The sequence below is a fragment of the Mustela erminea genome, chromosome 18 (assembly GCF_009829155.1).
Source record: "Mustela erminea isolate mMusErm1 chromosome 18, mMusErm1.Pri, whole genome shotgun sequence".
Classification (NCBI taxonomy): domain Eukaryota; kingdom Metazoa; phylum Chordata; class Mammalia; order Carnivora; family Mustelidae; genus Mustela; species Mustela erminea.
Genome location: NC_045631.1, coordinates 5,697,597 through 5,708,891, shown reverse-complemented (window position 1 = coordinate 5,708,891; position 11,295 = coordinate 5,697,597). Strand labels below are relative to the sequence as shown.

Here is an 11,295-nt window from a genome sequence, read left to right as displayed (position 1 = left end):
GTCAGTTTTCCAAAGTGTTGTGTGCTTTAAAATTTATTTATTTATTTATTTTAAAGCAGGCTCCATGCCCAGCGTGGAGCACAGCACGGGGCTTGAACTCAGGACCCTGAGATCAAGACCTGAGCTGAGATCGAGTGGGACAGTGAATCGACTGAGCCACCCAGGCACCCCTAAATGATCTTCATGATCTCCTGTTGTCAGTAGGTATCAGGAAGAAGTCAGTAGTGTTGACCTACTTTCAGTTCTGTCTGGAGGGGGGACACGTTTGCTAATCGCTTTGTCCTTTCTTCAGAATCACATGCCTCACAGTGTCTTGCTCCGCCTTCCTTCTGTCTTGGTCCTCCTCTCCCCTGCTCTTGTTTTACTGTTGCGGAGGATGGGGAAGGCTGAGGCTCGTGAGGAATTAGCATTTGATTTTGTATTTGGTACAGCAGAGATTTATAGAGTGCTGGGATTTTATTTACTTAGTATTTATTTGACAGCGCGCAAGCAGGGCGTAGTGGCGGAGGGGGAGGGAGAAGCAGGCTTCCCACTGAACAAGGAGCTGGATGCAGGGCTTGATCCCAGGACCCTGGGATCATAACTGGAGCTGAAGGCAGACCCTTAATCGACTGAGCCATCTGGGCACCCCAGGATTTTATGTTTCAGATCAGTTCTGCAGATGTGTTTCCTGAACCAGCAGCATTGGAAGTTTGTTAGACTTACTGAACCATAAATTCTGAAGGGTGGCCCCCAGCAGTCTTTGTTTTAACCAGCCCTCCAAGGGGACTCTGGTGTCTGCTTAAGTTTTAGGGCCAATGTTCTAAGTCATAATTCATTAAAGATAGGCAGAATTAAGGATTCTAGAAGGAATACTGTGCCCTCTTGGACTCTTCTGGGTACCCAGGCCTCCCTATAAGAGCTCTTTAGAACTGTGGAACTCTTTGGGCTTCTAGTGAAAATTTGTTCCATAGAGAAGAATCTAGAAAACTGTTAGGTTAAAAAGCTTGATGTAAAGGGTTTCTCCATGGGTCCCTCTTAAATGATCTGCAGGATGATAGAGATACAAGGAAACAACCTACCTCGTTCACAGTTGTGTTCTCAGCAAACTGTAGGTGTTTAACCGATTGAAGTCATGTGTGGATTAATGAAGGATAGATAGCATAGGTGTGTGTCCCTTATCCTCTAGAGCAATGATCTGCAAAATATGGCCGACCGTCTGTTTTTGCAAATAGTTTTATTGGAACCCAGCCACACCCACTTAGTATGTGCTGTGGCCACTTTGGGGCCATGGTGGCAGCGTTGAGTCACTGCAACAGAGACAAAGGCCTGGCAAAGCCTAAACTCTTTACTGTCTGGCCCTTGACAGAAAAAGCTGGGCGATCCCTGATCCATAGTACTCTTAAACCGTAAAGTGCGTACATATCACCCAGGGAGCTTGTCAAAATGCAGACTCGGGGGTGAGCTGGTGTGTCTAATCCCCAGAGTAGCTGGGAGCTAGAGCGCTGAGTACGTGTCGGGTACCAACATCAGGGCTCAAGTGTTTGTGGTTTGTTTCTCTCGGTCTCTTCAGGCTCATGTATGACTCTGTCGCTCTCATAGCTGGGACCAGACACACTTGAAGAATCAATCACTTTATTAGGAAAAGTGCAATGTTAAGAAATGCTTCTCCCCTTGTTCCTGGGTCTGTATTCCTCAAGCTCTGCCTTACTTTAGGCACTTCTCTCCAGGCTCCCTACAAGAATTCTACAGAATTGTGAGTATGTGTGATTCTTTATCTGTGCATCTCCGTCTCCCCTCCCCAACGCGTCCTGGGCAGCCTGCAGCCCAGCCTTGTTTTCTTAGTGGTTCTGCAGGCAGCTAAGTCTGGAGAAGCAAAGCGACTCCAGCCAGAACCCACTTAGATGGGTTCTCCTTAGTCTTCAGGTTGAAAGTCCACACGTAGGTGGGTCCCCGCTGGCAAGTCTTGTACACAGGACAAGGATAGACGCTACGGCGGTCCTGCTTATCTGCAGGAATGGCCTTGATGAACATCACAGGCATGGGGGGTGTCAGATCCTTCAGCTTTGCCTCTGTAATGATCCCAGCCTGAGGACAAGAACAGGAAAAGAGCCAGTTTAGATCAGAGCCAGAGCCTGGCGAGCCAGCCTTCTGCCTTCCAGGTTTGCTCAACAACCCGCGTTGGAATGCATCTGAGATGCGGAAAACCTACTTGTGCTGTTTTCCAGTCTAAATCACTTTTTGAAGGAGAGTTCTAGAAGTTGTTTTGTGTCTCATACAAATTAATCCCTTTGAAACTCGAGTCTCTTTGTATTTTTTCATCCTTTTGTTTCATAAGCGTATCAAATGCGACTGTTTGCCAGATGTTGTCATGCTAGGTGCTAGGGATTTAAAGACGAGGAAGACACAGTTCCTGCCAGCAAATGCTTTAGGTTTTAAGAGTTTGGTTATGTCCTGTTCAGTCTCCTCTGGGACCTCATCTGCCCTCAAGGTCATTTTGACTTTGAGCAGAGGTATGTTCTATCTTTACTCATGTGACAGAGAGGACCTGACTAGTCTGTAGCTTTCCAGTTGGGGACTCTGTGGTTTTCTGAGATATCCCATTAGACTGATCTGGGACAGTTTATTATTTTTTAAATTAATGAATTAATTTATTTATTACTAGTCCTGTGAAATGTTTTCAGGAATAAAAGGGTTCCTTCATCAAATAAACTTGGGAAATGGTGTTTATCGTACCCTGGGCTTGAAGCTTTATAGTGCACTCTAGCACAATGAAGACAAGAAATCCTAGCAATAAAGAAAAGAGATGAACTTTATTTAACCTGGGCTTCCCCAAACTTATTTGACCGCAGGACTCTTTTCTTTGCAACCTATTTATTTCCCATGACACTAGTGTTTTATGGAACGTACTTTGGGAAATGTTGATCCAAAGTGATTCACAGATTCCTTGCTTTTTGTGCTGGTGATTCAGCCCCTTCTACTATGGATAGAGCTTGGCTCATTTCCCATAAAGTTTATTTAAAGGGGAGAATGTGCCTTTTCGGTGCTATGAGAAACTGGTGTAAGGCACGAAGAGTAACAGAACTAAGGTAAATGGTGGGGGCCCATTTAACCTGAGCAACTTTATGGCAGGGAGTGGGAACAGGGTAGAACCTTTCTTTTTTCCCCACATATCATAAACACCAGCCCTTTTAGAATGCAATGAATCAGTGTTTTTTAATGTACAGTCTTCGCATTGTAATTCCAGAACATTTTCATCACTCCCGAAAGAAACTCTAACCATTAGCACTCACCATTAGTAGTGGGGTATTGATGTCTCCAGTTACTGTGGTTGAATTCTCTATTTGGGTGACATATTTGTTTCCATCTCTTTACTTTCAGTTTATTGTGTTTTTGAATCTAAAGTGTGTTGCTTGTAGACAGAGTATCAGAAAAATACATTCTGCCATGCTCTTCTTTTCAACTGTAGTGTTTAATCTATTTACATTTAATGTAATCACTGATAAGGTGAGGTTTACCTCTGCCACTTAACTATGTGCTTTATATGTCTTCTGTCTTTTTTGTTCCTCACTTTCTCCTTTGCTGCCTTCTTTTCTGTTCAGTAGATATATTTTACTGTACCATTTTGATTCCCTTGTTATTTCATTCATTGTTTTAAAATATTTTCTTAGTGGTTTCCCTGTGGATTTCAATTAACATCAATGTATTAAAAATCTACTTCAGGCTAATACCAACTTAATTTCAGGAGTATACAAAACCTTTATTCTTTTACAAGTTCCATTCCTTACCCTTCCTGTGCTTAAGACCTTCTGTTGTTTTCATTATACAAAATTACATTTTTTATGCTTATTAGCACAGATTTATAGTTATTGCTTCTTGCAATTGTCTTTTAAATCAGTTAAGAAAGAAATAAAAGTTACCAAAAAATTTGTTTATACTTTCCTTTATGTTTACATATGTAATTACCTTTACTGATACTCTGTTTCTTCATGTGGACTACAAGACTTACTGTCTTGTAACTCATTTCATCCTGAAGGACTCCCTTAAGTATTTCTTATAGGTCTGGCCTGGAAGTGGTAAATTCTCTCTCTCTTTGTCTCTCTGTGAATTCATGACCCTGAGCTGAGATCAAGAGTCAGATGCTTAACAGATTGAGCCAGCCAGGTGCCCCTCTTTCTCTCTTTGTAACCTGGGATTGCCTTAATTTTGCCTTCATTTTTGAAAGATAGTTTTGCTGGATATAGAATTGTTGGCTGACAGTATTTTTCTTTGACCAGTTTGACTTTTCATTCTACTGGCTTTTGGCCTTCCTGGTTTCTTACAAGAAATCAGCTCTTTACTCCATTGAGGACCCTTTGTATGTGATGAATTGCTTTTCTCTGGCTGCTTTCAAGATTCTCTCTTTATCTTATAACATGTCAAGGTATGGGTTTTCTTTCCTTTTCCCTTTCCTTATTCCTTTCCTTTTTCTTTTCATGTTCCCTTTCTTTTTTTCTTTTTCCTTTCCTTTTCCCTTTCCTCTCCTTCTCCCTTGCCTTTCCTTCTTTCTAAGGAGGCTCCATGCCCAGAGTAGAGCCCGATGTGGGGCTTGAACATACGACCCTGAGATCAAGACCAGAGCTGATACCAAGAATTGGAAGCTTAACAGACTGAGCCACCCCGGAGCCTCAAGGTATGATTTCTAGGTTTATCCTATTTGGATTTTGTTGAGATTCTTGGATGTGTGGATTGATGTTTTTATCAAATCTGGAAAGTGGTCATTATTTCTTCAAATATTCTTTCTGGCTCTTTCTCTCCTCTCCTCTCCTTTTGGGACTCTATGTGGATGTTTGTATGTTTGATGGCATCCCTTAGTTTTCTAAACTGTTCATTTGTCTTCATTCTTTTTATCTTTCTACTTCTCAGATTGGATAATCTTAATTGATGTATTTCCAAGTTTGGTGATCCTTGCCTACTCAAATCTTCAACTGTTGCATTCCTCTATTGAATTTTCATTTAAGGTATTATACTTTTCAACTCCAGAGTTACTACTTGGTTTTTTAAAATGTAATCTCTATCCTTATTAGTATTCTTTCTTCAGTGAGACACTGTTCACATACTTTCCTTTGGTTCTCTAAACATATTTAAAATGACTGATTAAAAGTCTTTGCCTAGTATATCCCACTTAACTCCCTCAGGGACCATTTCTGGTGACCGCTTTCCCCCCTTTTTGTTTCTTTGCATGTCTCATAACTTTTCTTTGAAAACTTGAACATTTTAAAAACTATAATGTGGCAGCTCTTGCGATCAGCTCTCCCTCTGTAAGATTTGTTGTTGTTAATGGTTTAGTGACTTTACTGAAATAATTCTATAAAGCCTGTGTCACATATGATTACTGAAGTGGCCTGCTCAGTTGGCTTAGTGGTTAGAAAGTAATGGGCCAGAGATTTTGGTAAGTCTCAGGGTTTTTGCTCAGGGGCTCTGTGTATACATTGGGCATGTCTTCATTGCTCAGCAGGGCAGTTTAAAACTCTGCCTTAGCCTTCGCTTCCTGCTTTCACAGAGCCTCAAGTTCAGCCAGAGGTGAGCTTCCAGCCTTCTCCAGTCTTTCTTGAGCATGTGCACAGCACTGCACATGACATGGCCTTCTGGGTTTCCAGGGACATCTTGGAGGTCATCTCATTCTCCAGTTTCTCCTTTTAAGCCTTTTGGTTAGCCTGTTATTGGCACTGTTATCTACCACCTCAGGCAAGCTTTGAGGTTGCCTGTTTTCAGTACATGCCCTTGGGGGGAAAGGCTGTTGCTCTGGGTGAGCTCCAGCTCAGGTCAAGTAGAGGCAGACTTGTAAATGGGGTCTTCCAGGAATCCAGTACATGGGGAAAATAATGCCTGTTTTCCGGGAATGGGGCTTTGAAAGTACTCCAGCTCCATTTTGCCACCTCCTGTGGCTGGAAGGCTGCAGTTTTCACTGTGACTGGGCATGTTGCTTTCCAAGGCCTCCACGGAGTTGGTGGGGAAGGGATGGAAGAGAGCAAGTTAAAAGGCTGCAAAGCTTGCTCCTCTTACTGAGTTGGACATTTTTCTTCCATAAACACTCTTTAGGGGAGCCTGGGTAGCTTAGTGAATTAAGTGTCTGCCTTTGGCTTGGGTGATCATCTCAGGGCCCTGGGATTGAGCCCTTTGTTGGGCTCCCTGCTCAGCAGAGAGTCTGCTTCTCCCTCTCCCTCTGACCCTCCTCCCTGCTTCTGCTCTTTAAAAAAAACAAAAAACAAAAAACCCCACTCTTTGAATTGCTAAAAGCCTTTGGTTGATTTAAAAAAAATTTTTTTTAAAGATTTTCTTTCCTTTTTTTAAAGATTTTATTTATTTATTTGATGGAGATCACAAGTAGGCAGAGAGGCAGGCAGAGAGAGAGGGGGAAGCAGGCTCTCTGCTGAGCAGAGAGCCCAATGTGGGCCTCGATCCCAGGACCCCGAGATCATGACCTGAAGGTCAAAGGCAGAGGCTTAACCCACTGAGCCACCCAGGCGCCCAAGATTTTATTTCTTTATTGTCAGAGAGAGAGAGAGAGAGAGAGAGAGCGAGCGTGCGCACAAGCAGGAGGAGTGGCAGGCAGAGGGAGAGGGAGAAGCACACTCCCCGCTGAGCAGAGAGTCTGATGAGGGAAACCATCCCAGGACCCTGGGATCATGACCTGAGCCAAAGGCAGATGTTTAACCCACTGAGACACCCAGGCGCCCCCTTTGGTTGATTTCTAGAGTTCTGTGAAAAAGTTGGTTCTGACAATTTTGGTCCCGTGTTACGATTTTATGGAGGAAAGGATTTTTGGATATTCTTACTCTTAAGTTTGCTGACATCTTTCTGGGAGCAGAAACTTGAGAACCAGAGTTCTTGGTGGGTAGGTATTACTTCTTGGGAAGTTATTATTATGAAGAAACAAGGTAATACGATATTAGAGGTTATTGGACTCTGTGTCCTTTCCCCCTCTCCCACAGTGCCAGTGCTCTTCTGAGCATCCTTCCTAATTGTTCAGTTTGGTGTTTTTTGGTATTCTAATTCTGGCCACCCTAGGCCACACTATACCTACAATCCATGTGTGATCCCCACGGACGGGATCTTGAACAAATGTTCAGGTGGAGGGGAGAAGTCAACTTCCTTCTCAAGGTTGTATAAGCACTTTCCCACTTTGTTGTCCTCTCTGTTAATAGGCCCTCAGTCGGTTTCATAGGGCTGCCGTAACAAGTTACTATAAATTTGATGGCTTAAAACAGAAATGTCTTCTTTCACAGTGCTAAAGGCCAGAGTCTTAAATCAAGGTGTAGGTAGGATCTGTTCCTTCTGGAGACTCTGAGGCAGAAACTGTCCCCTGTCTCTCTCCTAGCTTCTGGTGGCTGCTGGCAGTCCCTGGCCAGCAGTCTCTGCCTCTGTCCTCACAGGACATTGGCTTCTGTGCCTCCAGCATGGCCTTCTTCTAAGGATTCCAGTCCTTGGATTTAGGGCCTGCTCTGCTCTCCTCATCGTAACCACTTATCTCCGCAAAGACCGTGTTTCTGGATAGGGGTGCATTCTGAGATTCTGGTTGAATTTTGGTAGACACTGCTTAGCCCAGTGCAGCTGTGTGTGTCTGTTTATGTGGCCGTCTGCATTACTGTAGGTCCTAACAGTTTTTCCCCATTAACTTGGGGCTGACTGCTGGGAACAGTGAAGTGTCACTTACCAAGCAGGGTGTCTGACTCAGCACTCCTTCCTGGTCATGGGTATAACAGATGTAAAGTGTCCTCCATCCTTGCTCGTGTCATTTATCCGAGCCAATCTTAGGGTTACTCGTTTTTATTAGGCTTCAGTGAGGAATCCTTTCAGAACGTCCTGCAAGGTCATATCTACTGGGCTTCTTTTGCAGATGGGGGCAGTGTAAAAGGCAGAAGGGACGCCTGCCCTCCTAGAGCTCGTAAATGAGGAGAGTGGCTGTGGTTGAGGGGTGAGGACGGGCCTCAGCCACTAGCAGGGACAGCTGACTCCAACACTTTGGGAGCACTCTCTAAGTGCCAGCCCTCTTCCAAATGTCCGCCATTGTAACCATATTCATCTTGGCAGCAACTCTATTTTTCCATTTAACACTTGAGGAAACCGCTTCGGAGAGCGGGAACCATGTCCCAGGGTCACAGTGGCAGTAGATGGTGGTGGTGGTGTTCAGACCCAGGCGCTTGGGTCCAGGGCCCTTGCTTTTTGTCACTGTACTCTATGCACTCTGTGGAGTCTGTGCTCCTCGTGCCACCCCTGGCTCTATGAGAGTGGCTGGCTAGCCTCAAGGGCAGGGTAGCTAGGCCAGAAGATCCCGGGACATCCCTTTTCAGGGTCACACTCTGTGGAGGCAGTATGTAAGTTCATCAGCCCACACAGGACGCCCTGAGGCTCCCCCCAAGATTTACCTGTGCGTCCCAGCGAGCGCCTTCCATGAAGAGGCCATGGATGTAGGCCCCTTCCCGAGGGGGGCTCCTGAAGTCTTCCCTGTTCTTCTTCGTCACGTCACACTGCAGGGCCATCTGGTCCAGTGGCCACTCGTTCTTGCGGGCCGTGGACTGCATGATGGCAGTCAGGAAGGACTGGGGGTTGAAGAAGCCAGTCAGCCACACCGTGGACGGCATTGCCAGGTCTCCTACCCAGGCCTCCAGCTCTCTGATTCGGTTAAGGAGGTCCAAGAACCAGGCTCCCAGGCCTGCCGTGGAAGGGTAGGCTCGCCTGGCCCAGGGCTCCGGCACGGTGTCCAGGTACAGGGCATTCTGTAGGGTCTCCATATCCCCGGTCATAGTGAGCTCCCCCTGTAGACAAAGAGCAAGAGGGCAGAGAGTGAGGGGCAGCAAGTCCCTGGAAACAACCCACCTTAGGGACCACTGGCTTATGGCACACAGCCAGCCAGACAGGAGATGGGACACAGGGACTGTCCCTGTCTAATACTTGATTGGCAGACTTTCAAACTCTCCCTGCTTCATGATGTCAGAGTCTACACCCATCGACCGGCAGTAGTTAATGTCCACTGCAGACCTCAGACCCCCTATTTATTCCCTGCTCCTTCCATCTACCAAGCTCAGGTTTCCTCCATCCTTTGCAGCAGCCCTGCAGGCTTCTGTGTGCAGCTCCAAAGCACCCAAGGCCCAAGCCTGGAAGGTCTGTGTTGCCCCAAGTCAAGGGTTTCCTCTGGAAGCAACGTATTAGATTTACAGCCCACTTGGAAGGAGCCCTCTTCCAACGACGACGTAAAATTCGTGAAGAAAGGTTCCACTGAAAACCATTGTTACGTTCGATTTTGTAACTTTGGTTATGACAAGGGTCTCTAGCAATTTCTTGAAGAATACCCACCTCTAGCACAGCAGTTTCTGTGCAGGGGTTCGAGGACACGACGTGGCTTGTGTTAGGGAGTGAATGTGTCCCTCCCTGCCCACCCAGATTTCTGTGTTGAAATCCTAATCCCTCAGTGTGATCATGGCATTAGGAGGTGATTGGCTTGTGAGGTGGGTCCCTCGTGCATGGGATTGGCACTCTTTTTATAAAACAGCCCCTCGAGAGCCCCCTTGCCCTTTCCGTTTTGTGAGGACGGGGTAGGAAAGTGACCCGACTGTGAACCAGGAGGTGGGGCCCCCTAGGCGCCAGATCTACCGCTACCTCTGGGACCGTGAGAAGTACATTTCCATTGCTGATGAGCCACCCAGCTGGTGTTCAGTTAGAGCAGCCCGTGTGCACTGAGGCCGCTTGGCTGGCCCCAAGTGCAGACTGCTGAAATGTCGGGTCTCTGTGGGGCCTAGAGTTGCCCTGCCTGTGGATGGGACACTGGACCATGCAGTTCTAGGCCCAGCTCTTTCCTGACTCTTGGAAGTGCTTAAAAAACAAAACAAAACAAAACAAAACCAAAACAAAAAACTTAAGCACACCTTCCTTAAAGAGGAACTTGTTTCAGTTCCCAAGTGATAGCTAACCCTCTGACCCGCGATTTATAGGAAATAGGTGACTAACTTCGTAATGAACCTCATAAAGCGTAGCTAGTGTGTATATAGAAAATACCGTGGAATCGAGTGGCTGGGCTATTTTCAGACCTAAATACCTTAATATTTTAAAGAAAAGGCAAACATCCCCATCAGAGCAGTGCCAGGTCAGCCAGACCAAAAGAGTACAGCCTGAGTCACAGATGTTTAACAACTAGCTGTGCCACCCAGCAACCCCACTAATTCTTTATTATGTGGAGTTTATAAAACCTAGCTATTAATAAGGTTTCCCTAAAAATAGTTGATTTAATAAAATAACATTAAATATCAAAATTAAATTTAGTGCAAAGGGAAAAAAATGAATGAGTTCAAACCCTCTCTTTTATGAGACTCTATCCACGTAACCTTTTCTTACCCCATTACACTATCTAGGACCTTCTTTACGATGATGAATGAGTCATAAGGGTGGACATCCTTGCTTATTTCCAAACTCAGAGGGAAAAAATTGTCTTTCACCATTAACTGTGGTTTTTCTTAGGTGTCCTTTATTTACTTGAGTAAAGGCCCTTTTCTTATTTTTCTGACATTTAAAATCAAGTGTTGATGTTCAATTTTATAAAATCCTTTTTTTCATCTATGAAAATGATCACATGGTTTTCTTATGCAGTGCATTCATACAGTGAACTCCAGTGACTGATTTTTGAATGTTAAAGCCAACCTTGCAGTTCTGGGATGAACCCCGTGTGACCATGATGTACTAACCTTTTCTTGTATGATTTCATTTACCAACATCTTGCTAAGGATTTTTGTATTTGGATTTATGAGGAATATTTGTCCTTCATTTTCTTTTCTCATAGTATCTTTGGTTTTGGTGTCAGGTCAGTTCTGGCCTCATAAAATTTATTGGGAAGCATTTCCATTGCTTTCTATTTAAATTAAACTATTTGAGGGGCACCAGGATGGCTCAGTTGGTTAAGCGTCCGACTCTTGATTTCAGCTCAGGTTGTGATCTCAGGGTCCTGGGATCAAGCCCCACATCAGGCTCTGTACACCGTGGCAAGTCTGTTTGGGATTTTCTCCCTGCCTCTGCCCACCCCCCACCACGCTAAGATAAATAAATAAATCTTTAGAAAAAAATTAAGCTATTTGAGGTAATTGTAGACACATTTGCAGTTGTAAGAAATAATACGGATAGGTCTTGCCTACTCTTTGCCCAGGTGTCCATAGTGCTAACATTTTGCAAAACTGTAATACAATATTACAAACAGAATGCTGACATGGATACAGTGAAAATACAAACATTTCTGTCACCATAGTGTACCTCACGTTGCTCCCGTCTAGGCACACTGACTTGCCTCCT

At 44.8% G+C, this 11,295-nt stretch overlaps 1 protein-coding gene and 1 long non-coding RNA gene across 6 annotated transcripts in view; one reads left to right on the top strand and one right to left on the bottom strand.

Annotated features, from left to right (window-relative positions):
- The first annotated feature begins 103 nt into the window (after nucleotides 1-103).
- Nucleotides 104-11,295, top strand: part of LOC116578519 — a 30,419-nt gene continuing 19,227 nt past the window's right edge. The window contains exon 1 of one of the 2 annotated variants that reach the window (XR_004280921.1): nucleotides 104-200. This is a non-coding gene — a long non-coding RNA (uncharacterized LOC116578519). Of the gene's footprint in view, nucleotides 201-4,617; nucleotides 4,652-11,295 lie in introns of those variants that run through there. The other variant, XR_004280920.1, reaches the window with a different exon arrangement.
- Nucleotides 1,598-11,295, bottom strand: part of DNAH9 (dynein axonemal heavy chain 9) — a 318,732-nt gene continuing 309,034 nt past the window's right edge. For all 4 annotated transcript variants that reach the window (XM_032322973.1, XM_032322975.1, XM_032322976.1 and 1 more), the window contains 2 exons: nucleotides 8,388-8,777; nucleotides 1,598-2,067 (listed from right to left, as the gene is read on the bottom strand). In XM_032322973.1, coding sequence (XP_032178864.1) covers nucleotides 1,840-2,067; nucleotides 8,388-8,777 — 618 coding nt within the window. In that variant the 3' untranslated portion in view covers nucleotides 1,598-1,839. The remainder of the gene's footprint in view (nucleotides 2,068-8,387; nucleotides 8,778-11,295) is intronic.